General features: G+C 45.5%; 1 protein-coding gene across 2 annotated transcripts in view; it reads right to left on the bottom strand.

The window, feature by feature from the left end:
- The window catches only part of egflam (EGF like, fibronectin type III and laminin G domains), a 53,271-nt gene extending 25,674 nt beyond the window's left edge, over positions 1-27,597 (bottom strand). For both annotated transcript variants that reach the window (XM_036979361.2, XM_036979362.2), the window contains exons 1-7: positions 27,008-27,597; positions 20,064-20,173; positions 11,120-11,206; positions 10,628-10,654; positions 8,194-8,311; positions 3,823-3,958; positions 831-997 (exon numbers count right to left, since the gene is read on the bottom strand). In XM_036979361.2, coding sequence (XP_036835256.2) covers positions 831-997; positions 3,823-3,958; positions 8,194-8,311; positions 10,628-10,654; positions 11,120-11,206; positions 20,064-20,173; positions 27,008-27,113 — 751 coding nt within the window. In that variant the 5' untranslated portion in view covers positions 27,114-27,597. The remainder of the gene's footprint in view (positions 1-830; positions 998-3,822; positions 3,959-8,193; positions 8,312-10,627; positions 10,655-11,119; positions 11,207-20,063; positions 20,174-27,007) is intronic.
- Positions 27,598-27,984: the final 387 nt, after the last annotated feature.

The raw sequence follows: 27,984 nt of genomic DNA, 5'->3' as shown, positions 1-27,984 counted from the left end.
TTTGTTTTGTGGGAGGGAACTACAAATGGGGATGTGTAACGCTCCCCTCCCTGCCTCCCTCCCCTCACGTGCCCCATGTTTTTGGTCATGCAGGGAGGTAATTTGGAGATATGGGTGCTAGTCAAGTCCTGTACAAACCCGCCCTTCTCCACGGGGGTCAAACCTCCCCCATCCCCCCGCTCTTAATCCTGTCTGATGAGGCCAGGGCGTAACCCGATTTTCGCCCTGTGAGGGGGGGCAGGCTTGTGACGCAGTGTGTTGGGACAGCCTCTCTATCCAAACCAACAGGACTTAAGATGCTTCATTCAGTCCAGTTTAACCCTGTGATTGCCACCATGTGTCGGCGCGCCATCCGCCCACCCACAAGGCTCTAGGAGTTGGATTGACAGGACAACAGCCCCCACAGTCCTCCTCACAACATGGCATCAGGAACCTCTCTCTGTTCTATAAAGGGTTAAACTTGTCTCCAGTACCTATTGGGAGTCTTAGCTCCAACCTGTATTTATAACGTATGTTTACCTAATATAGTGCACTACATTTGACCAGGGCCCATAGGGATCTGTCAAAAGTAGTGCACTATGTAGGGAATAGTGTGCCATTTGTGATTCTCTCATATCAATAGCAATCAGCCCATTAACCTCCCCCCACACCAATTGTAATTTACATTATTACAACAGGAAAATACAAACCTCTGGACCCGGTCTAAGTCTATCTCTTTATCTCCATGGACTTAAAGAAATGGACAGAAAACACACACACACACACACACACACACACACACACACCCACACACACACACCCACACACACACACAGTGGCGGGGCAGTTACCAGGGGTGCGGATGGGGTTGTTGATGGCGCTGGGAGGGCTCACCCCATGGACGTTGACGGCTCGGACCACAAACTGGTACTCCGTGTCGGGGCTTAACCCTTTCAGTACCATGGAGTTGGCTTCAATGGGCTCCCTGATGTAGGTCCACTCTGTGTCCATCTCTGGCCTGTATAGAGGAGACCATTCATATAGGAATTACACTGGTCCACTGACTAAAACACTATTCAGGTCATGCATTGAGAGAAAAAAATAATATCTCATGAAATAATGCATTTATTATTATTTTTTAACTGGGAGGAATATGGAGTGTGCAACTTAATTCATGGTCTGCGTTAGTCTGCACCTTGTGAACGGGTGTGTTTCTCCAGCCTCATGCTCTACTTAACTAAGGGCCACTGACTGCATAACTTACAGGTTAGCTTACAGGGTTCTCACCACGCACTGCACACCTGTCCTGCACACTTCCAGTCCCAACATGGTTCACAGGTCAAAGTTGAGTCTAAACACACTCGTCTTAACACAGAAACACAACTCATTCTCAACTGATTGGCAGGCAACACCGGGATAGTGTTTTCAGCAAATGTTCATGTGAAATTGAATATATGCTGTGGTCTAGAAATATAAGAGATATATTGATGTAGCTCCATTTAAACAACCATTTCTACCTTTTTTCAAAGTTGCCATTTGATATTAGAATCGGGCAACGGATCAACCCGAATCCAAGTACTTGCTTGTTCTAGCAGGCGTGAAACAGTATCTTACTCTATTGGCTGGGAACATGAAGATATTACAAATCAGACAATTGTCTTGTCAGAAGCTTGGCAGGGTGAGGAGATCAGAGTCGAACATGTACAGCTGGTACTTTTATTACGGTCCATCTCGCTTTCCTCAGTCAATGGTATTTTTTTAAATCAATACTTCTCATTTTAAATGGACTGTGTGAAGAAAACAGCTGTTCAAATAGAACCCCTGTGGTTCGGTAGAGTTGAGAAACTGAAACATGCATTCTAGAGTGGAACAAATCTGCAAAAAGGAATAAAAACATTACTGTCTTCAGAGGGCTTTTCTTTTCTTTCTTCTTTTTCTCCCCAATTTCATGGTATCCAATTGGTAGTTACAGTCTTGTCCCATCGCTGCAACTCCCCTACGGAGTCAGGAGAGGTCAAGGTCGAGAGCTGTGCGTCCTTCGAAACACAACCCAACCAAGTCGCACTGCTTCTTGACACAATGCCCACTTTACCCCAGAAGACAGCTGCACCAATGTGTCGGAGGAAAACACCGTGCACCTGGCGACCGTGTCAGCGTGCACTGCGCCCGACCCGCCACAGGAGTCGCTAGTGAACAATGGAACCCTCCCCTAATCACTTCTTCCGTGGCCTCCAACTGCTCTTAAACGCTAGCAAAACCAAATGCATGCTTTTGAACCATTCGCTGCCCGCACCCACCTGCTCGACTAGCATCAATACTCTGGACAATTCTGACCTAGAATATGTGGACAACTACAAATACCTAGGTGTCTGGCTAGACTGTAAACTCTCCTTCCAGACTATCCTACCGATCCTCAACTTTGACGATGTCATCTACAAAATAGTTTCCAATACTCTACTCAGCAAACTGGATGTAGTCTATCACAGTGCCATCCGTTTTGTTACCAAAGCGCCTTATACCACCCACCACTGTGACCTGTATGCGCTAGTTGGCTGGCCCTCGCTACATATTCTTCGCCAGACCCACTGGCTCCAGGTCGTCTATAAGTCTATGCTAGGTAAAGCTCCACCTTATATCAGCTCACTGGTCACGATAACAACACCCACCCGTAGCACGCACTCCAGCAGGTATATCTCACTGGTCATCCCCAAAGCCAATTCCTCCTTTGGCCGCCTTTCCTTCCAGTTCTCTGCTGCCAGTGACTGGAACGAATTGCAAAAATCGCTGAAGCTGGAGACTTACATTTCCCAAACTAAATTTAATCATCAGCTATCTGAGCAGCTAACCGATCACTGCAGCTGTACATAGCCCATCTATAAATAGCCCACCCAACCTCATCCCCATATTGTTTCTATTTACTCTGCAGCTCTTTTGCACACCAGTATCACTACTTACACACCATCATCTGCTCATCATCTGCTCATCTATCACTCCAGTGTTAATCTGCTAAATTGTAATTACTTTGCTACTATGCCCTATTTATTGCCTTACCTCCTCATGCCATTTGCACACACTGTATATAGACTTCCTTTTTTTTCTATTGTGTTGACTATACGCTTGTTTATTCCATGTAACTCTGTGTTGTTGTTGTTTCTGTCGCACTGCTTTGCTTCATCTTGGCCAGGTCGCAGTTGTAAATGAGAACTTGTTCTCAACTAGCTTACCTGGTTAAATAAAGGTGAAATAAAAATAACTGTGCCAATTGTGCGCCGCCCCATGGGTCTCCCGGTTGCGGCCGGCTGCGACAGAGCCTGGACTTGAAACCAGACTCTCTAGTGGCACAGCTAGCACTGATGCAGTGCCTTAGACCACTACGCCACTCGGGAGGCCGGAAGGGTTTTCAGAGGTCGACACAGTAGTGGCAAGGAATCTTAATAACCTTTACATTTCGGGTACTGACATAAATAAACCTTGTTGTCATTTTGGATATTCTTAAGATATTTACTTGGATGTACACTAAAACAGACCACATCTAGGCACATCTGGGCTCCCGAGTGACGCAGCGGTCTAAGGCACTACATCTCAGTGCAATAGGCGTCCCTACAGTCCCTGGTTCGAATCCAGGCTGTATCACATCCTGCCGTGATTGGGAGTCCCATAAGGTGGCGCACAATTGGCCCAGCGTCGTTAGGAGAGGGTTTGGCCGGGGTAGGCCGTCATTGTAAATAAGAATTTGATCTTAACTGACTTGCCTAGTTAAATAAAGGTTAAAAAAAAAAGTAGAAGACTGACTAGTATTGTTTACCGCTAAGCGTAAGCTAAATAGTCACTGTATAAACGTACCTGATGTAAGCAACAAGAAAGTGTAGAACTGGTGCACTTCCCTCACTCTCACCCTGTGTCCACGACAACGCAAGCTCTGTGTCCGATACGGCCACGACAGTGGGCTGTGTGGGAGGGGACGGAGGCATACACATCTCTGCGGATGGGAAAGAACAACCCTGTCATGTGACATTTAAATGTCCCGCTGAACTCAATGTAAGATCATGCTCGATGTACAAAGTCAAATAAATTCATCCTAGAGGGGGAATTACAAGGAAGGAAACAATAAACAACAACATGACAACAGGAAGAAAATGAATATACCACCACATCCTGTATACAATACATGATATTAATATACCACCACATACTGTATACCATACATGATATTAATATAGCACCACATACTGTATACAATACATGATATTAATATAGCACCACATCCTGTATACCATACATGATATTAATATACCACCACATCCTGTATACCATACATGATATTAATATACCACCACATACTGTATACCATACATGATATTAATATAGCACCACATACTGTATACCATACATTATATTAATATAGCACCACATACTGTATACCATACATTATATTAATATACCACCACATACTGTATACCATACATGATATTAATATACCACCACATACTGTATACCATACATGACATTAACACAGATTTCTTGTACTTTTTCTGCACACAACAACAAAAAAAGTTGACACTAGAAAATTCAGGGGATCCAACTTATAAAATGTATATTCCTTATGTATTCCTTGTGTATTACCGCTGTAGGTTCATTATTCACAGAATGTTAGGTCCCGCTGGTTATCCTTACACACAATAATGTATAAGGTGTAAAAGGGATCTTAGTTGACACTAAAAGGTAGTGTTAAAAAAAAAAAAGATTACAGATTTTCTCAAGGGACCTCATTTGAGTTTCAGACCCCACGTTTGGGAACCACTGCATTAACACATACACATCAAAATCAAATCACATTTTATTGGTCACATACACATGGTTAGCGGATGTTACTGGTCACATACACTTGGTTAGCGGATGTTACTGGTCACATACACTTGGTTAGCGGATGTTACTGGTCACATACACATGGTTAGTGGATGTTATTGGTCACATACACATGGTTAGCGGATGTTACTGGTCACATACACTTGGTTAGCGGATGTTACTGGTCACATACACATGGTTAGCGGATGTTACTGGTCACATACACATGGTTAGTGGATGTTATTGGTCACATACACTTGGTTAGCGGATGTTATTGGTCACATACACTTGGTTAGCGGATGTTACTGGTCACATACACTTGGTTAGCGGATGTTACTGGTCACATACACTTGGTTAGCGGATGTTATGGGCACATACACTTGGTTAGCGGATGTTACTGGTCACATACACATGGTTAGTGGATGTTATTGGTCACATACACTTGGTTAGCGGATGTTACTGGTCACATACACATGGTTAGTGGATGTTATTGGTCACATACACTTGGTTAGCGGATGTTATTGGTCACATACACTTGGTTAGCGGATGTTACTGGTCACATACACTTGGTTAGCGGATGTTATGGGCACATACACTTGGTTAGCGGATGTTACTGGTCACATACACTTGGTTAGCGGATGTTACTGGTCACATACACATGGTTAGCGGATGTTACTGGTCACATACACATGGTTAGCGGATGTTATGGGCACATACACTTGGTTAGCGGATGTTACTGGTCACATACACATGGTTAGTGGATGTTATTGGTCACATACACATGGTTAGCGGATGTTATTGGTCACATACACCTGGTTAGCGGATGTTACTGGCCACATACACTGGGTTAGCGGATGTTACTGGTCACATACACATGGTTAGCGGATGTTACTGGTCACATACACCTGGTTAGCGGATGTTACTGGTCACATACACCTGGTTAGCGGATGTTACTGGTCACATACACATGGTTAGCGGATGTTACTGGTCACATACACCTGGTTAGCGGATGTTACTGGTCACATACACATGGTTAGCGGATGTTACTGGTCACATACACCTGGTTAGCGGATGTTACTGGCCACATACACTTGGTTAGCGGATGTTACTGGCCACATACACTTGGTTAGCGGATGTTACTGGTCACATACACATGGTTAGCGGATGTTACTGGTCACATACACATGGTTAGCGGATGTTACTGGTCACATACACATGGTTAGCGGATGTTATGGGCACATACACTTGGTTAGCGGATGTTACTGGTCACATACACATGGTTAGTGGATGTTATTGGTCACATACACATGGTTAGCGGATGTTATTGGTCACATACACCTGGTTAGCGGATGTTACTGGCCACATACACTGGGTTAGCGGATGTTACTGGTCACATACACATGGTTAGCGGATGTTATTGGTCACATACACCTGGTTAGCGGATGTTACTGGCCACATACACTGGGTTAGCGGATGTTACTGGTCACATACACATGGTTAGCGGATGTTACTGGTCACATACACCTGGTTAGCGGATGTTACTGGTCACATACACCTGGTTAGCGGATGTTACTGGTCACATACACATGGTTAGCGGATGTTACTGGTCACATACACCTGGTTAGCGGATGTTACTGGTCACATACACATGGTTAGCGGATGTTACTGGTCACATACACTTGGTTAGCGGATGTTACTGGTCACATACACCTGGTTAGCGGATGTTACTGGGCACATACACTTGGTTAGCAGATGTTACTGGTCACATACACATGGTTAGCGGATGTTACTGGTCACATACACTTGGTTAGCGGATGTTACTGGTCACATACACTTGGTTAGCGGATGTTACTGGTCACATACACCTGGTTAGCGGATGTTACTGGTCACATACACATGGTTAGCGGATGTTACTGGTCACATACACCTGGTTAGCGGATGTTACTGGTCACATACACCTGGTTAGCGGATGTTACTGGTCACATACACATGGTTAGCGGATGTTACTGGTCACATACACATGGTTAGCGGATGTTACTGGTCACATACACTTGGTTAGCGGATGTTACTGGTCACATACACTTCGTTAGCGGATGTTACTGGTCACATACACATGGTTAGCGGATGTTATGGGCACATACACTTGGTTAGCGGATGTTACTGGTCACATACACTTGGTTAGCGGATGTTACTGGTCACATACACATGGTTAGCGGATGTTACTGGTCACATACACATGGTTAGCGGATGTTATGGGCACATACACTTGGTTAGCGGATGTTACTGGTCACATACACCTGGTTAGCGGATGTTATTGGTCACATACACATGGTTAGCGGATGTTATGGGCACATACACTTGGTTAGCGGATGTTACTGGTCACATACACATGGTTAGCGGATGTTATGGGCACATACACTTGGTTAGCGGATGTTACTGGTCACATACACTTGGTTAGCGGATGTTACTGGTCACATACACATGGTTAGCGGATGTTATGGGCACATACACTTGGTTAGCGGATGTTACTGGTCACATACACTTGGTTAGCGGATGTTACTGGTCACATACACATGGTTAGCGGATGTTACTGGTCACATACACATGGTTAGTGGATGTTACTGGTCACATACACATGGTTAGCGGATGTTACTGGTCACATACACATGGTTAGTGGATGTTACTGGTCACATACACATGGTTAGTGGATGTTATTGGTCACATACACATGGTTAGCGGATGTTACTGGTCACATACACATGGTTAGCGGATGTTATTGGTCACATACACATGGTTAGCGGATGTTATGGGCACATACACTTGGTTAGCGGATGTTATTGGTCACATACACATGGTTAGCGGATGTTATTGGTCACATACACTTGGTTAGCGGATGTTACTGGTCACATACACCTGGTTAGCGGATGTTATTGGTCACATACACATGGTTAGCGGATGTTATTGGTCACATACACATGGTTAGCGGATGTTATTGGTCACATTCACATGGTTAGCAGATGTTATTGGGCCACATACACATGATTAGCAGATGTTATTGCGAGTGTAGTGAAATGCTTGTGCTTCTAGATCCGACAGCGCAGCAGTATCTAACAGGTAATATCTAAGAATTCTACAGCAAAACCTAATATCTAACAAATTCCACAACAGAACCTAATATCTAACAAATTCCACAACAAAACCTAATACACACAATCTACTAAAGGAATGGGATAAGAATATATAAATATAAAATATATGGATAAGCAGTGACAGCACACCTCAGACAGGTCTAGCTTGTAGAGTAAAAAAAAAATACAGCACAGTATTGTGGTCACCTTTGCTGTCACCTCTGCTGTCACCCTTGATTACCTTGTGAAGAAGTGCTGATGTCCCTGGGCATGCTAGGTCGGCCCTCGCCTGCCCATCCATATGCACCAACACTAACTCTGTACTGGGTGGCAACTTTAAGGTTACCAATGTCCACATCCTAGGAGAAAGGGTGCGAGAGAGTGAGAGAGTGCATAGTAAGCTTGTCTGCTCTGAAACTTCCGTTCACACACAGCACCAGTAAAAAGTTTGGACACACCTACTCATTCAACGGTTATCTTTATTTTTACTATTTTCTACATTGTAGAATAATAGTGAAGACATGAAAACTATGAAATAACACACATGGAATCATTTAGTAACCAAAAAAGTGTTAAACAAATAAAATATATATTTTAGATTCTTCAAAGTAGAATGCATACTCTTTGTCACGTCTGCTCCTGGCGCTCGAGGGCGTCAGGTTGCCCTGCATCCCGTCTACCTCGCTGCAGCGGGATTGACAGGTGTCTTGCCTCAGCCGGATTGTCTGGCTTCCATGCCTCATCCGGCTTGCCAGGCTCTCACGCTCCTGCCGGTTTGTTGGGCTCCCACGCCCCAAGCGGCTTGCCCAGCGCCCATGTCTCGGCCGGTTCACCGAGGTGGGATGCTGGGTGGCGAGGGGGGGGGGGGGGGTTACTGTCACCTCTGCTCCCGCTATTCCCTCTTCCCTGGTGCTTGAGGGTGCCAGGCTGCCCTGCATCACGCACTCCTTCCATCCATTACGCACACCTGCCTTCCCTCGTCATGAGCATCAGCGATATTGGACCTGGACTCAATTATCACCCGTTTATTTCCTCCCCTATATTTGTCAGTTCCCCAGCTCTGTTCCCCACTGTTGCATTGTATTGTTTTTATCTGTAGTATTAGTTTGCTGACGCTGTTCCTGTCTCGTTCCATGTCTGTTATTTATTAAATGTTTTACTCCCCATACCTGCTTCGTCTTTCCAGCGTCATTCCATGTGACACTCTTGGCATTCTCTCAACCAGCTTCACCTGGAATGCTTTTCCAACAGTCTTGAAGGAGTTTCCACATATGCTTAGTACTTATTGGCTTCTTTTCCTTTACTCCGTGGTCCAACTCATCCCAAACCATCTCAATTGGGTTGAGGTCGGGTGATTGTGGAGGCCAGGTCATCTGATGCAGCACTCCATCACTCTCCTTCTTGGTCAAATAGCCCTTACACAGCCTGGAGGTGTGTTGGGTCATTGTCCTATTGAAAAACAAATTATAGTCCCACTAAGCGCAAACCACATGGGATGGCATATCGCTGCAGAATGCTGTGGTAGCCATGCTGGTTAAGTGTGCCTTGAATTCTAAATAAATCACTGACAGTGTCACCAGAAAAGCACCATCACACCTCCTCCTCCATACTTCACGGTGGGAACCACACATTCGGAGATCATCCGTTTACCTACTCTGCGTCTCACAAAGACACGGCGGTTGGAACCAAAAATCTCCAATTTGGACTCATCAGATCAAAGGACAGATTTCCAATGTCCATTGCTCGTGTTTCTTGGCCCAAGCAAGTCTCTTCTTATTATTGGGGTCCTTTAGTAGTGGTTTCTTTGCTGCAATTTGACCATGAAGGCCTGATTCACGCAGTCTCCTCTGAACAGTTGATGTTGAGATGTGTCTGCTACTTGAACTCTGTGAAGCATTCATTTGGACTGCAATTTCTGAGGCTGGTAACTCTAATGAACTTATCCTCTGCAGCAGAGGTAACTCTGCGTCTTCCTTTCCTGTGGCGGTCCTCATGAGAGCCAGCTTCATCATAACGCTTGATGGTTTTTGCAACTGCATTTGAAGAAACTTTAAAAGTTCTTGAAATTTCCCCGATTGACTGACCTTCATGTCTTAAAGTAATGATGGACTGTAGTTTTTCTTTGCTTATTTGAGCTGTTCTTGCCATAATATGGACTTGGTCTTTTACCAAAAAAGGGCTATATGCTGTATACCACCGCTACCTTGTCACAACGCAATTGATTGGATCAAATGCATTAAGAAGGAAAGAAATTTCACAAATTAACTTTTAACAAGGCACACCTGTTAATTGAAATCCATTCCAGGTGACTACCTCATGAAGCTGGTTGAGAGAATGCCAAGAGTGTGCAAAGCTGTCATCAAGGCAAAGGGTTGCTACTTTGAAAAATCTCAAATATAAATATATTTTGATTTGTTCAACACTTTTTGGTTACTACATGATTCCATATGTGTTATTTCATAGTTTTGATGTCTTCACTATTATTCTACAATGTAGAAAAGAGTACAAATAAAGAAAAACATTTGAATGAGTAGGTGTGTCCAAACTTTTTACCGGTACTGTACATACAAACACTTGTGGATAAGATTACATTAGATAACAATTATGTAACGTTAAAGTTTTACACTCAAACATGTTTGGCACAAGTAGTACAGTTCTGTCTGAATATTACTTACAAAACTTGCTTGTCCATCCAACTGCCCCTAAGAGAGAATAAGAGCCAAAATAATAAATAAGTAATTATGTTGGATTAAGTAGCATAAAACAGTCAACTATTTGTTTTCCAAGAAACACTATGTCCTCAAAACGGATTAAAAAAACGTATACTTTTAAAAGAATTTCACCTAATCATCTACTTCTATCACCCATTTATTTGTTCAATTACTGTCAGGACAAATCCATACCGTTACAGTTACTGTAAGGACAAGTCCATACTGTTATGGTTACTGTAAGGACAAGTCCATACTGTTATGGTTACTGTAAGGACATGTCCATAATGTCCATACTGTTATGGTTACTATAAGGACATGTCCATACTGTTATGGTTACTATAAGGACACATCCATACTGTTACAGTAACTGTAAGGACATGTCCACACTGTTATGTCCATACATATACAGCTAACAGTATCACTGCCATCACTCTGAGGAGAGGACACATTACTTACGGTGGTCAGCATGTCCAGACTGAGAGGCACCTCCAGCGTCACGGCAGTACTCACTGGCCGACTGTTCCTCATCTCTGTGTAGAACACCTGACAAACACACACATACACACGAACGCACACACACACACGCACACACAGCCTGGGTTCAAGATGCAGTATACTATCGTCAGGCTTCGAAAATGTACAAGGTGGCAACAAGGTGAAGTGCCCTTCTGTGAAGTGGAGAGAATGGTAAGTGGGGTAGTGTATGGCAGAGGGTGTGTGTGTGTGTGTGTGTGTGTGTGTGTGTGTGTGTGTGTGTGTGTGTGTGTGTGTGTGTGTGCGCACATGAATGGCATGTATGCAGGTGTGTGTGTGCATGTACTTGTGTGTGTACAGGTGTGTGTGTACAGGTGTGTGTATGTTTGTTTGTGTGTGTGTGTGTGTACGTGTCTCACAGCTAAAGCCTGGGTCCAGTACAATAAGCTTCCCTTTATGTGAATGAGGAGCAGAAATATAATCCTGTCCTCTCTTTATGTGAATGAGGAGCAGAAATATAATCCTGTCCTCTCTTTATGTGAATGAGGAGCAGAAATATAATCCTGTCCTCTCTTTATGTGGAAGAGGAGCAGAAATATAATCCTGTCCTCTCTTTATGTGGAAGAGGAGCAGAAATAGTATCCTCTCTTCTCTTTATGTGAATGAGGAGCAGAAATATAATCCTGTCCTCTCTTTATGTGGAAGAGGAGCAGAAATATAATCCTGTCCTCTCTTTATGTGGAAGAGGAGCAGAAATAGTATCCTCTCTTCTCTTTATGTGGAAGAGGAGCAGAAATATAATCCTGTCCTCTCTTTATGTGGAAGAGGAGCAGAAATAGTATCCTCTCTTCTCTTTATGTGGAAGAGAAGCAGAAATATAATCCTGTCCTCTCTTTATGTGAATGAGGAGCAGAAATATAATCCTGTCCTCTCTTTATGTGGAAGAGGAGCAGAAATATAATCCTGTCCTCTCTTTATGTGGAAGAGGAGCAGAAATATAATCCTGTCCTCTCTTTATGTGGAAGAGGAGCAGAAATAGTATCCTCTCTTCTCTTTATGTGGAAGAGGAGCAGAAATATAATCCTGTCCTCTCTTTATGTGGAAGAGGAGCAGAAATATAATCCTGTCCTCTCTTTATGTGGAAGAGGAGCAGAAATAGTATCCTCTCTTCTCTTTATGAAGAAACAGGAGCATCAATGCTTCTTGATCCACGATGGTAATGAGGCCTTAGCTGACGTTCACCACAAGGTCATCAGACTGCTGTCAAATAAGAGACACGGTGTGTCCCAAATGGCACACTATTCCCGACTTAGTGCACTACTTTGAGTAGTGATGGGGGGAAACATCGATACAGTTACATATCACAATGTTAAGTGTTGATTTGTAAAAAATGATATGGACACACTGAACACACAGATCCATAGATTATGGCCTAATGAATTTATTTTAATTGACTGAATCCTTTATATGAACTTTAACTCAGTGAAATCTTTGAAATTGTTGCATGTTGGTTTATATTTTTGTTCAGTGTATATACAGTTAATTCAGAAAGTATTCAGACCCATTTTGTTACGTTACAGCCTTATTCTAAAATGTATTAAATATTTTTTTTCCCTCATCAATCTACACATAATACCCCATAATGGCAAAGCAAAATCGTTTGCTAATTTATAAAAAAAAACTGAAAAATGACATTTACATAAAAATTCAGACCCTTTACTCGTACTTTGTTGACGCACATTTTGCAGCGATTACAGCCTCAAGTCTTCTTGGGTATGATGCTACAAGCTTGACAGACCTGTATTTGTGGAAATTTTCCCATTCTTCTCTGCAGATCCTCTCAAGCTTGGATGGGGAGCGTTGCTGCACAGCTATTTTCAGGTCTCTCCAGAGATGTTTGATCGGGTTCAAGTCCAGGCTCTGGCTGGGCCACTCAAGGACATTCAGAGACTTGTGCCGAAGCCTCTCCTGCATTGTCTTGGCTGTGTGTTTAGGGTCATTGTCCTGTTGGAAGTTGAACCTTCACCCCAGTTTGAGGTCCTGAGTGCTCTGGAGCAGGTTTTCATCAAGGATCTCGCTGTACTTTTCTCCGTTCATCTTTGCCTCGACCCTGACTAGCTACCAGTCCCTGCCGCTGAAAAACACCCCACAGCATGATGCTGCCAACACCGTGCTTCACCATTCGGATGGTGCCAGGTTTCCTCCAGACGTGACGCTTGGCATTCAGGACAAAGAGTTCAATCTTTGTTTCATCAGACCAGACAATCTTGTTTCTCATGGTCTGAGAGTCTTTAGGTGCCTCTCAGCAAACTCCAAGCGGACTGTCATGTGCCTTTTACTGAGGAGTGAGGAGCCTGGCCTCTCAACCATAAAGGCCTGATTGGTGTAGTGCTGCAGAGATGGTTGTCCTTCTGGAAGGGTCTCCCATCTCCACAGAGGAACTCTAGAGCTCTATCAGAGTGACCATCGGGTTCTTGGTCACCTCCCTGACCAAGGCCCTTCTCCCCTGATTGCTCAGTTTGGCCGGGCGGCCAGCTCTAGGGTGAGTCTTGGTTGTTCCAAACTTATGCCACTGTGTTCTTGGGAACCTGCTGCAGACATGTTTTGGTACCCTTCCCCAGATCTGTGCCTCAAAAGAATCCTCTCTCGGAGCTCTACGAACAATTCCTTTGACCTCGTGGCTTGGTTTTTGCACTGACATGCACTGCCAACTGTGGGACCTTATATAGACAGGTGTGTGCCTTTCCAAATCACGTCCAATCAATATAATTTACCACAGGTGGACTTCCATCAGGTTGTAGAAAAATCTGAAGTATGATCAATGTCAACAGGATGTACGTCAGCTCAATTTGAGTCTCAGGGTCTAAATACGTATTATTATTTCAGTTTTTTATTTTTAGTCAAGTTTATAAAATGAGCTTTGTCATTATTGGGTATTGTGTATAGATTGCTGAGGAATTTTTATTTATTTAATCCATTTTAGAATAATAAAAAGTTAAGGGGTCTGATGACTTTCCCAAAGGCACTGTCATGTACTGTCATGTTGTGTCTTGTCTCTGTCCTTTCCCTTCACCCTGTCTCCCTCTACTGGTCGTTGTTAGGTTACCTTTTCTCCCCCGCTTTCCCCCAGCTGTTCCTTGTCTCCTCTTGACTACCTCGTCACCCCTTCTCCCACCTGTTCCCCTTTTCCCTCTGATTAGTCCCCTATATCTCTCTCTGTTTTTGTTCCTGTCCTTGTCGGATTCTTGTTTGTTGTGTTTCATGCCTGAACCAGACTGTCGTCATGTTTGCTGTAACCTTGTCTTGTCCTGTCGGAATCTGCCGGTCCGTCTGAGCCTACCTATGTTTGGTAATTAAAGAAGCTCTGTTTAAGTTAATTCGCTTTTGGGTCCTCATTCACGCACCGTAACAGAAGAATCCGACCAAGAATGGACCCAGCGACTTCGGATCCTCTCCACTCAGCCGTCGGGATCCAGGGAGCGATGCTAGGCAGACACGAGCAGGAAGTGTCTGCTGCTCGACATGCCGTTGAGACCCTGGCCACCCAAGTCTCCAACCTCACAGAACAGGTTCACCATCTCCGCCTCGATCCACCGGCCACTTCCAGGGCTTTCGAATCTCCGGAGCCCAGAATCAATAACCCGCCGTGTTACTCTGGGGAGCCCACTGAATGCCGCTCGTTCCTCACCCAGTGTGATATTGTGTTTTCTCTCCAGCCCAACACTTACTCCAGGAGCACTGCTCGTGTCGCCTACGTCATATCTCTCCTTATTGGACGGGCTCGTGAGTGGGGCACGGCAATCTGGGAGGCAAGGGCTGAGTGTACTAACCAGTATCAGGACTTTAAGGAGGAGATGATACGGGTTTTTGATCGATCTGTTTTTGGGGAGGAGGCTTCCAGGGCCCTGTCTTCCCTATGTCAAGGCAATCGATCCATAACAGACTACTCTATTGAGTTTCGCACTCTTGCTGTCTCCAGTGGCTGGAACGAGCCGGCCTTGCTCGCTCGTCTTCTGGAGGGTCTCCGCGCAGAGGTAAAGGATGAGATTCTCTCCCGGGAGGTTCCTTCCAGCGTGGATTCCTTGATTGAACTCGCTATTCGCATTGAGCGACGGGTTGATCTTCGTCACCGAGCTCGTGGAAAGGAGCTCGCGCTCTCCGTCGCTCCCCTCTCCGCATCACTACCATCTTCCTCTGCCGGCTCGGGTGCTGAGCCCATGCAGCTGGGAGGTATCCGCATCTCGACTAAGGAGAGGGAACGGAGAATCACCAACCGCCTCTGTCTCTATTGCGGTTCCGCTGGTCATTTTGTCACTTCATGTCCAGTAAAAGGCCAGAGCTCGTCAGTAAGCGGAGGGCTACTGGTGAGCGCTACTACTCCTGTCTCTCCTTCAAGATCCTGCACTACCTTGTCGGTCCATCTACGCTGGACCGGTTCCTTAATAGTGCCTTAATAGACTCTGGGGCGGAGGGCTGTTTTATGGACGAGACCTGGGCTCGGGAACATGATATTCCTCTCAGACAGTTAAAGGAGCCCACGGCCTTGTTCGCCCTGGATGGTAGTCCTCTCCCCAGGATTCAGCGTGAGACGCTACCTTTAACCCTCACTGTTTCTGGTAATCATAGTGAAACCATTTATTTTTTAATTTTTCGTTCACCTTTTACACCTGTTGTTTTGGGCCATCCCTGGCTAGTTTGTCATAATCCTTCCATTAATTGGTCTAGTAATTCTATCCTCTCCTGGAACGTCTCTTGTCATGTGAAATGTTTAATGTCTGCTATCCCTCCTGTTTCCTCTGTCTCTTCTTCACAGGAGGAGCCTGGTGATTTGACAGGGGTGCCGGAGGAATATCACGATCTGCGCACGGTGTTCAGTCGGTCCAGGGCCACCTCTCTTCCTCCACACCGGTCGTATGATTGTAGTATTGATCTCCTTCCGGGAACCACCCCCCCCCCCCGGGGTAGACTATACTCTCTGTCGGCTCCCGAACGTAAGGCTCTCGAAGATTATTTGTCTGTAGCTCTTGACGCCGGTACCATAGTCCCCTCCTCCTCTCCCGCCGGAGCGGGGTTTTTTTTTGTCAAGAAGAAGGACGGGTCTCTGCGCCCCTGCATAGATTATCGAGGGCTGAATGACATAACAGTGAAGAATCGTTATCCGCTTCCTCTTATGTCTTCAGCCTTCGAGATCCTGCAGGGAGCCAGGTTTTTCACTAAGTTGGACCTTCGTAACGCTTACCATCTCGTGCGCATCAGGGAGGGGGACGAGTGGAAGACGGCGTTTAACACTCCGTTAGGGCACTTTGAATACCGGGTCCTTCCTTTCGGCCTCGCTAACGCTCCAGCTGTCTTTCAGGCATTAGTCAATGATGTCCTGAGAGACATGCTGAACATCTTTGTTTTCGTTTACCTTGACGATATCCTGATTTTTTCACCGTCACTCCAGATTCATGTTCAGCACGTTCGACGTGTCCTCCAGCGCCTTTTAGAGAATTGTCTTTTTGTGAAGGCTGAGAAGTGCACTTTTCATGCCTCCTCCGTCACATTTCTCGGTTCTGTTATTTCCGCTGAAGGCATTAAGATGGATCCCGCTAAGGTCCAAGCTGTCATTGATTGGCCCGTCCCTAAGTCACGCGTCGAGCTGCAGCGCTTTCTCGGCTTCGCGAACTTCTATCGTCGTTTCATCCGTAATTTCGGTCAGGTGGCAGCTCCTCTCACAGCCCTTACTTCTGTCAAGACGTGCTTTAAGTGGTCCGTTTCCGCCCAGGGAGCTTTTGATCTCCTCAAGAATCGTTTTACATCCGCTCCTATCCTTGTTACACCTGACGTCTCTAGACAGTTCGTTGTCGAGGTTGACGCGTCAGAGGTGGGCGTGGGAGCCATTCTTTCTCAGCGCTCCCTCTCTGACGACAAGGTCCACCCATGCGCGTATTTTTCTCATCGCCTGTCGCCGTCGGAACGTAACTATGATGTGGGTAACCGCGAACTGCTCGCCATCCGGTTAGCCCTAGGCGAATGGCGACAGTGGTTGGAGGGGGCGACCGTTCCTTTTGTCGTTTGGACTGACCATAGGAACCTTGAGTACATCCGTTCTGCCAAACGACTTAATGCGCGTCAGGCGCGTTGGGCGCTGTTTTTCGCTCGTTTCGAGTTCGTGATTTCTTATCGTCCGGGCTCTAAGAACACCAAGCCTGATGCTTTGTCTCGTCTCTTCAGTTCTTCAGTAGCCTCCACTGACCCCGAGGGGATTCTCCCTGAGGGGCGTGTTGTCGGGTTGACTGTCTGGGGAATTGAGAGGCAGGTAAAACAAGCGCTCACTCACACTCCGTCGCCGCGCGCTTGTCCTAGGAACCTTCTTTTCGTTCCCGTTCCTACTCGTCTGGCCGTTCTTCAGTGGGCTCACTCTGCCAAGTTAGCCGGCCACCCTGGCGTTCGGGGTACGCTTGCTTCCATTCGCCAGCGTTTTTGGTGGCCCACCCGGGAGCATGACACGCGTCGTTTCGTGGCTGCTTGTTCGGTCTGCGCGCAGACTAAGTCCGGTAACTCTCCTCCTGCCGGCCGTCTCAGGCCGCTTCCTATTCCCTCTCGACCGTGGTCTCACATCGCCTTAGATTTTGTCACCGGACTGCCTTCGTCAGCGGGGAAGACTGTTATTCTTACGGTTGTCGATAGGTTCTCTAAGGCGGCTCATTTCATTCCCCTTGCTAAGCTTCCTTCTGCTAAAGAGACGGCACAAATCATCATCGAGAATGTTTTCAGAATTCATGGCCTTCCGTCAGACGTCGTTTCGGACAGAGGTCCGCAATTCACGTCTCAATTTTGGAGGGAGTTTTGCCGTTTGATTGGGGCGTCCGTCAGTCTCTCTTCCGGCTTTCACCCCCAGTCTAACGGTCAAGCAGAACGGGCCAATCAGACTATTGGTCGCATCTTACGCAGTCTTTCTTTTCGCAACCCTGCGTCTTGGTCAGAACAGCTCCCCTGGGCAGAATACGCCCACAACTCGCTTCCTTCGTCTGCGACCGATCTCCTTTTCAGAGTAGCCTCGGGTACCAGCCTCCGCTGTTCTCATCTCAGTTCGCCGAGTCCAGCGTCCCCTCCGCTCAGGCTTTTGTCCAACGTTGCGAGCGCACCTGGAAGAGGGTCAGGTCTGCACTTTGCCGTTATAGGACGCAGACTGTGAGGGCTGCTAATAAGCGTAGAACTAAGAGTCCTAGATATTGTCGCGGTCAGAGAGTTTGGCTCTCCACTCAGAACCTTCCCCTTAAGACGGCTTCTCGCAAGTTGACCCCGCGGTTCATTGGTCCGTTCCGTATTTCTCGGGTCATTAATCCTGTCGCAGTTCGACTTCTTCTTCCGCGATACCTTCGTCGCGTCCACCCGGTCTTCCATGTCTCCTGCATCAAGCCCGTCCTTCGCGCCCCCGCTCGTCTTCCCCCCCCCCCCCATCCTTGTCGAGGGCGCACCCATCTACAGGGTCCGTAGAATTTTGGACATGCGTCCTCGGGGCCGTGGTCACCAGTACCTCGTAGATTGGGAGGGGTACGGTCCTGAGGAGAGGAGTTGGGTTCCCTCTCGGGACGTGCTGGACCGTGCGCTGATCGAGGATTTCCTCCGTTGCCGCCAGGTTTCCTCCTCGAGTGCGCCAGGAGGCGCTCGGTGAGTGGGGGGGTACTGTCATGTACTGTCATGTTGTGTCTTGTCTCTGTCCTTTCCCTTCACCCTGTCTCCCTCTACTGGTCGTTGTTAGGTTACCTTTTCTCCCCCGCTTTCCCCCAGCTGTTCCTTGTCTCCTCTTGACTACCTCGTCACCCCTTCTCCCACCTGTTCCCCTTTTCCCTCTGATTAGTCCCCTATATCTCTCTCTGTTTTTGTTCCTGTCCTTGTCGGATTCTTGTTTGTTGTGTTTCATGCCTGAACCAGACTGTCGTCATGTTTGCTGTAACCTTGTCTTGTCCTGTCGGAATCTGCCGGTCCGTCTGAGCCTACCTATGTTTGGTAATTAAAGAAGCTCTGTTTAAGTTAATTCGCTTTTGGGTCCTCATTCACGCACCGTAACAGGCACTGGATATATGTTTTTTTTGTTGCTAGGTAGCGTTAGCAAGAGCTAGTAGGCTGTACCTACACCTAAACTATATTTTTGATCCTGTAGCATGTTATCCATCTTCTTTTTAAATAGTGGGCCAATATGTCTTTTATTTCCATGAGTGCTCCGTGACTAATCAAAACTAATGTTCTCATGGTCTCTCTGCAGCAGACATCCACCACCGTGCTTATTATGGAAAGGGGGATACTTAGTCAGTTCTACAACTGAATGCATTCAACTGAAACGTGTCTTCTGCATTTAACCCAACCCCTCTAAATCAGAGAGGAGCGGGGGGGCTGCCTTAATCGACATCCTCGTTTTCCCGGTACATATGGTGAGCAATATGTTTGGAACATCAAATCGCAATAAAATCACAGTATCGAATCACAATACATATAGAATCATGAGAATCGCAATACATATCGTATCGGTACCTAAGTATCGTGAGATCCCGGGCCATTCCCAGCCCTACTTTTGACCAGGGCCCAGAGGGCTCTGATCCAAAGTAGTGCACTATAAAGGGAACAGGATGCCATTTGGAATGCGGCCATTCACACAGTTGCAGATAGAGACAGTTATGCTTGACCTCATCTCATGTAACATTAAACAAATAAGTCTGCTTGAAAACATCCATCTGTTCTGGGTAGTGAACTGCACACCACGTTCCGTGTACTGTGTATGGTCACGTTCCAGACCCACGACATTGCTGTCGAGCTGATGCGGGTATCAGATTGCAATATCATATGATATGTTAAACCAGGCACTGTGAGATGTGACAGACGACTGCAAAGTGGTCGGCCCGAAACGTGACCACTGTGTCGGTGTATGTAAGCCAACTGTTACCTTGTAGCCTGTGATGGTGCTAACATGACGCCGGGGCATCTTCCACCGCACACTGAAGGCTGTGCAGTTCACCATCTCCAACTGGATGTCCAAAGGAGGGCTGAGGCGCTCTGTATGGGACAGGAAATTATGTCATCACAATGAGTCAAAGTGAAAAGGCAGTGGGACTCATTAGGCCAAAATACCAGCAACAGTGTGTGAAAACCTTGTGAAGACTTACAGAAAACGTTTGACCTTTGTCAATTGCCAACAAAGGGTATATAACAAAGTATTGAGATAAACTTTTGTTATTGACCAAATACTTATTTTCCACCATCATTTGCAAATCAATTCATTAAAAATCCTACAATGTAATTTTCTGGATTTTTTTTTCTAATTTTGTCTGTCATAGTTGAAGTGTACCTATGATGAATATTACAGGCCTCTCTCATCTTTTTAAGTGGGAGAACTTGCACAATTGGTTGGTTACTAAATACTTTTTTGCCCCACTGTAAGAGTGATCTACAACCAATATGTAATCATAAATACAGTACAAATACTGTCCCTCTGTGAATGAGTTCAAGAGTCAAAACGCACACAGTCTGTTATAAAAATGATGTGTTTGACTGCCGTAACAGATACACTGCTAATATTTGACATGACAATGCCTCGGCATCAGAATTTTCAGAAGACCTAATGAATCTCTTCATATAATGCCCTTCTTGAGTAAACACCCATATAATAAAGCTCTGATGCAAGTCTGGGGTGTGGAAGTGACCACAGGAATGGTGTATTCCACACCCCAGACTTCCGAGGTGATTTCATTTATATTTCAGACAGCACCTTTAATAAGGCTTATTGAATGACGACACAAAAGATGCATTTGCTCTGCCATGGCTAATAATCACAATCAGCCCCATTCTTCATAGTAAATTCCTTGTGATGCTGATGGTCTCATTGGTCTTTGCCTAATTATTTTCCCTGATGTGAAAGTGTGGAGAGTTAACACTTGTGTCATCAGTATGGCTCCTGAAGAGGACACATAACTGGGTACCCTTTCTGTCTGAATGGATCTCTGAGCGCTGAAATGGAATCCTATTCCCTATATAGTGCACTACTTTTGACCATTGTCCATGGGTAGTGCACTATGTAGGGAATAGGGTGCCATTTTGGGATACAGACAAACCCAGGCAGCCAGAATAAAACACTACATAGTAGATACATGTACCAAAACTTCCGCTGTGACTCACTCGCTGGAACCTAATGTCAGCACTGCACTTAGAACAGACCTTTCCAGAGCAGTGAGAAGAGAGGAGGGGAGGGGAGAGGAGAAGAGAGGGGAGGGGAGAAGAGAGGAGGGGAGGGGAGAGGAGAAGAGAGGAGGGGAGGGGAGAGGAGAAGAGAGGAGGGGAGGGGAGAGGAGAGGAGAGGAGGGGAGGGCAGAGGAGAAGAGAGGAGGGGAGGGGAGAGGAGAAGAGAGGGGAGGGGAGAAGAGAGGAGGGGAGGGCAGAGGAGAAGAGAGGAGGGGAGGGGAGAGGAGAAGAGAGGAGGGGAGGGCAGAGGAGAAGAGAGGAGGGGAGGGGAGAGGAGAAAAGAGGAGGGGAGGGGAGAGGAGAAGAGAGGAGGGGAGGGCAGAGGAGAAGAGAGGAGGGGAGGGGAGAGGAGAAGAGAGGGGAGGGGAGAAGAGAGGAGGGGAGGGCAGAGGAGAAGAGAGGAGGGGAGGGGAGAGGAGAAGAGAGGAGGGGAGGGCAGAGGAGAAGAGAGGAGGGGAGGGGAGAGGAGAAGAGAGGAGGGGAGGGGAGAGGAGAAGAGAGGAGGGGAGGGGAGAGGAGAAGAGAGGAGGGGAGAGGAGAAGAGAGGAGGGGAGGGGAGAGGAGAAGAGAGGAGGGGAGAGGAGAAGAGAGGAGGGGAGGGCAGAGGAGAAGAGAGGAGGGGAGTGGAGAGGAGAAGAGAGGAGGGGAGGGGAGAGGAGAGGAGAAGAGAGGAGAGGAGAGGAGAGGAGGGGAGGGGAGAGGAGGGGAGGGGAGAGGAGAAGAGAGGAGGGGAGGGGAGAGGAGAAGAGAGGAGGGGAGGGGAGAGGAGAAGAGAGGAGGGGAGAGGAGAAGAGAGGAGGGGAGGGCAGAGGAGAAGAGAGGAGGGGAGGGGAGAGGAGAAGAGAGGAGGGGAGGGGAGAGGAGAAGAGAGGAGGGGAGGGGAGAGGAGAAGAGAGGAGGGGAGGGGAGAGGAGAAGAGAGGAGGGGAGAGGAGAAGAGAGGAGGGGAGGGGAGAGGAGAAGAGGGCCAAGCAAGGACATATTTCCACTGGGGTAAATGTCTGATAGGGAGCAGACCTCCATGGCCAAATGGAAAGGACATGTAGGGAGCCTGCACTGCTCTCTGAGCAGATAATGCAGTATGTGAAGTTGACTTGTTCCTGTCCCCAGGTGCACTTGGGTAGGTCATGTAGAACTGATTCTTAGAATCAAATTGAATAGAATTGAAATTATAGAATAGAATAGAATGCTCACGGATCTCCATGCAGACAGTACATGATGTGATAATGTGGGGGTCTGTAGTAAGATGTAGTGGTTTAAGATCGTTTTTAGGATGTTACAAAGCATTTCCCGGTACGTTACACCAAGACTGTGCAGCGTCCAGGATAAAAAAAGACAGTTATGTCACACAAGAGTTTGTCAATCATCCTTTTGTTTCCCTTTCCTCAAGCTACTATGTTTTTCTGAAGAAGACTAAAAGGCAACTTTGCAAGCCTTTAAGGCAGGGTTCCCCAACTGACCATTTGAGGCAGGGTTCCCCAACTTGCCTTTTTAAAGAGGGTTCCCCAACTGTCCTTTAAAGCAGGGTTCCCCAACTGGCCTTTTAAGGCAGGGTTCCCCAACTTGCCTTTTAAGGCAGGGTTCCCCAACTGGCCTTTTAAGGCAGGGTTCCCCAACTGGCCATTTGAGGCAGGGTTCCCCAACTTGCCTTTTAAGGCAGGGTTCCCCAACTGGCCATTTGAGGCAGGGTTCCCCAACTTGCCTTTTAAGGCAGGGTTCCCTAACTGGCCATTTAAAGCAGGGTTCCCCAACTGTCCTTTTAAGGCAGGGTTCCCCAACTGGCCAATTGAGGCAGGGTTCCCCAACTTGCCTTTTAAGGCAGGGTTCCCCAACTGGCCATTTGAGGCAGGGTTCCCCAACTGGCCTTTTAAGGCAGGGTTCCCCAACTGGCCATTTGAGGCAGGGTTCCCCAACTGGCCTTTTAAGGCAGGGTTCCCCAACTAGCCATTTGAGGCAGGGTTCCCCAACTAGGCTTTTAAGGCCGGGTTCCCCAACTGGCCATTTGAGGCAGGGTTCCCCAACTTGCCTTTTAAGGCAGGGTTCCCCAACTGGCCATTTGAGGCAGGGTTCCCCAACTGTCCTTTTAAGGCAGGGTTCCCCAACTGGCCATTTGAGGCAGGGTTCCCCAACTAGCCTTTTAAGGCAGGGTTCCCCAACTGGCCATTTGAGGCAGGGTTCCCCAACTTGCCTTTTAAGGCAGGGTTCCCAACTAGCCTTTTAAGGCAAGGTTCCCAACTAGCCTTTTTAAAGAGGGTTCCCCAACTGTCCTTTTAAGGCAGGGTTCCCCAACTAGCCTTTATATCTGTTTGGGCTTCTTGCGGTCAACTTGAAGTCTACAAACTATTTGTAATTATGTTGCGGTTCGCTGACCAGCCGCTCAAATAAACATCGGGCAAAAACGTCGGCTGAGTCTAGTTGATGATCCTTTAGCTTTAAGGCTAAATTAGTCCGTCATTTTTCAGATGCCGACAGGTAGACAGGTTCCAACAGGGTTCTTCAGCTGTCCCCATAGGATAACTATTTTTGGCTCCAGGTAGAATAATTTTGGGTTCATGTAGAACCCTCTGTGCAAAATGGTTCTACCTGGAACCAAAAAGGATTCTTCGAGGGGTTCTCCTATCGGGAAAGCCAAAATAATAATTTTAGGTTCTAGATAGCACCTTTTTCTTCTAAGAGTGTCGACTGTCTCAAATGGCACACTATTCCCTATGTAGCACTATGTAGGAAAAAAGGGTGCGATTTGGGACGCCGCCCCCAGTCTTGTGTTTTAGAGGGGATGTGATTCATGTGGACACGTCCCTGTCAACCTCCTCGTAGAATGTCATCAGAATGACTGGAAACACACCGCAGAATACAAAGACATACCGCCGTCGCTGCCCGAAAGAGATCAGGATACAAGCTGTGTGTCAGAAACAACTGCTCTGAGCACAGTCTACACTACAGGGATATATAATAGTCTCAATCCAAAAGCCTTAGAGGTCAGGCGGACAGAGCAACACACTATCACAGGAAATAGAGAAAGGCACAGTAGACTAGAACCCAAACTTTGTAGCACTTAATATCCATGAAAGACATATTTGTTGTTGTTGTTGATGAAGGTATGCTCTGATACACTCCTGCTGACCAACATCAGGTCACCAAGCTGCAGTAAAATGAACACACTGCAACATTCTGAATGCTCCTCTATAGTGATAATGTTCATTGATGGCCAGTGAACGGTTACTAATTGAGATGAATGTCAAATGAATAACTGACTTAAATAACACCTGTGAGGTGTTATAAAAGTAGGCGGGGTTTCTGTATAAGCACTTTGTGACAACTGCTTATGTAAAAAGGGCCTAAGGATAAATACATTGATTGATTGATTGATTGATTGATTGATTGATTGATTGATTGATTGATTGATTGATTTAACAACAGAGTAAGGCACATCCAAGGATGTCGTTCTTTGACTGCAGTAAGAGGGACATTTTAACTTGGTAGTCATTATAGTAAGTATGGTGCAGTAAGTTTACATCTCAATATACAGTAGGACTGGTGCAGTAGGTTTACACAACATTATACAGTAGGTCTGGTGCAGTAAGTTTACATCACATTATACAGTAGGTCTGGTGCAGTAGGTTTACACAACATTATACAGTAGGTCTGGTGCAGTAAGTTTACATCACATTATACAGTAGGTCTAGTGCAGTACGTTTACATCACATTATACAGTAGGTATGGTGCAGTAAGTTTACATCTCATTATACAGTAGGTCTGGTGCAGTAAGTTTACATCTCATTATACAGTAGATCTGGTGCAGTAAGTTTACATCACATTATACAGTAGGTCTGGTGCAGTAAGTTTACATTACACAGTAGGTCTGGTGCAGCAAATTTACATCACATTATACAGTAGGTCTGATGCAGTAAGGTTATATTACATTATACAGTAGGTCTGGTGCAGTAAGTTTACATTACACAGTAGGTCTGGTGCAGCAAATTTACATCACATTATACAGTAGGTCTGATGCAGTAAGTTTACATTACACAGTAGGTCTGGTGCAGCAAATTTACATCACATTATACAGTAGGTCTGATGCAGTAAGTTTAAATCACATTATACAGTAGATCTGGTGCAGTAAGTTTACATCACATTATACAGTAGGTCTGGTGCAGTAAGTTTACATTACACAGTAGGTCTGGTGCAGCAAATTTACATCACATTATACAGTAGGTCTGATGCAGTAAGTTTAAATCACATTATACAGTAGATCTGGTGCAGTAAGTTTACATCACATTATACAGTAGGTATGGTGCAGTTGGTTTACATTACATTATTCAGTAGATCTGGTGCAGTAGGTTTACACTGAATTATTCCGCAGATCTGGTGCAGTAGGTTTACACTACATTATACAGTAGGTCTAGTGCAGTAAGTTTACATCACATTATACAGTAGGTCTGGTGCAATAGGTTTACACAACATTATACAGTAGGTCTGGGGCAGTAAGTTTACATTACATTATACAGTAGGTCTGGTGCAGTAAGTTTACATTACATTATACAGTAGGTCTGGTGCAGTAAGTTTACATTACATTATACAGTAGGCCTGGGGCAGTAAGTTTACATTACATTACACAGTAGGTCTGGTGCAGTAAGTTTACATTACATTATACAGTAGGTCTGGTGCAGTAAGTTTACATTACATTATACAGTAGGCCTGGGGCAGTAAGTTTACATTACATTACACAGTAGGCCTGGGGCAGTAAGTTTACATTACATTATACAGTAGGTCTGGTGCAGTAAGTTTACATTACATTATACAGTAGGTCTGGTGCAGTAAGTTTACATTACATTATACAGTAGGTCTGATGCAGTAAGTTTAAATCACATTATACAGTAGGTCTGGTGCAGTAGGTTTTGCCAGAGTAATATCCGTCACTCTGCAATCATGCCACTTTGTTAATAAGTACAAGAGGGCACATTTTTATGTTTTACGTTTCAAGGGCTGTGCATTTTTTATGGTGCATGTCATACAGTGGTTAGACAAACTGTAGCTGGTAAGGGATGTGTAAAATGGAGGAAGGGAGGTGTAAAGCCTCTGTGTGTGCCCATGTAATAACCAATGCAGCATGTGTGCTCAGCACAGGAGTCTTTGGGTATCCAAAGGTCCTCATGTGGTAAATCAAGTCATACAACATATACACCAAATATACCATGTTCCTCTATTCTCTCAACCACTACTACTCAGTATAAATTGTGTACTTCTGCAAATCCCCTTCCTTACTGACAGGAACAACACTGACATGTGCCTGGCACTTGGCAGCTAGTATGAGAATGCGCCTGTCACCTAGTATGATAATGTGTCTGTCACCTAGTATGATGACACAGACTTGTTTCAGGTTAGCGTTATTATGAGTTATTACCATATAGTAATATGGCTAATTGTCCTACTGTATTCCAAAACATGTAACAATTAATGTACTATATGGAAATGACAATCAGAAAATTGGTCATAGTTCCTTTTGATTCTGCTGTAATTGATGTAGGCCAAATGAATATTCACAAAATTATAATATGCATGATTTTGTCTTTGATGTTAATTAAAATCAGAAGAAACATCTCTTGACCTAGGCCTACATATCAATCGAGAATATGATCAATAGTCAACTTACCCGATCTTCGAACGTTTGTCCTTTTCGCAGAAAAAGAAACGTTGATCATGCATATTGAAAAAAACAATATATAAAAAACGCTCCTCTGTTTACTGGTAAACTCCATATCTTTGTCTAAAGTTAAAAAGGTCAAATGGTCATTTTAGGCTACATGCAACAACAAAAAACTCCTTGCGCTTAATTATAAGAACTGACGAGAGACGCAACTGATCAAAGTTTCTGATGACAAAGACAATTAGTCATTCAAAGTTCCTCCACAACCTGCTCTCAAAGAATGCAAACGAAATTATGTTTGGAAGGCAACTGAGGTTTGACACGGATAAGATTGCAAGCTATTAAGATCAATTGAACGCACCACGAGTTACTGTGACATTGTCGACGCGCAAATGGAGACAAGTGTCCTGCGTAAACGTAAAAAAAAACACAATCTGGAATTCCGAGTGGGTACTAATTTTACGCGCGACACTCTTCTTCTTGTCATTCGTCTTGTGATTTAGAAGTTTGCGAAATGGCAGTAGAGAGCCGAAACGTGGGGACATTTAGAGCTAAGAGGATAACAGGAGTCTAATCCACCCAGCTGGAGACTTGGCAGCTCACTACAGCCACTCAGACTAATATAGAAACACACTGACCGCGCGCGTAACAGAAAACAAATAATCAATGAATTAATGAATTAAATTCAAGATTTCATATGAACTTTTAAAGAGAATTACGCTTTTTTGCACAAATATTGTAAAAAACAAATGACTGGAGAATGAGCATATGAAGGTATTGTAGTCTTCCATAGGCTATGCTACTGTATGTAGTGCTGACTCTCATTTCAAAACAATGACCCGCTGACTCGGGTATAACTAATTTGACCAAGTAAAAGGACTGATTGGTAAACTCAATTTTCTTGTTGGGAAATTACTTGGGGTCTCTCGCTGTGAGTTAATGCTCACTGGTAGATACGTTTTCTGGGGAGATCAGACAAATGG

This window comes from Oncorhynchus mykiss, chromosome 6 (genome assembly GCF_057628025.1).
Source record: "Oncorhynchus mykiss isolate SJ-2025 chromosome 6, ASM5762802v1, whole genome shotgun sequence".
NCBI classification, from domain to species: Eukaryota; Metazoa; Chordata; class Actinopteri; order Salmoniformes; family Salmonidae; genus Oncorhynchus; species Oncorhynchus mykiss.
This window is presented reverse-complemented; position numbering and strand designations above follow the sequence as displayed.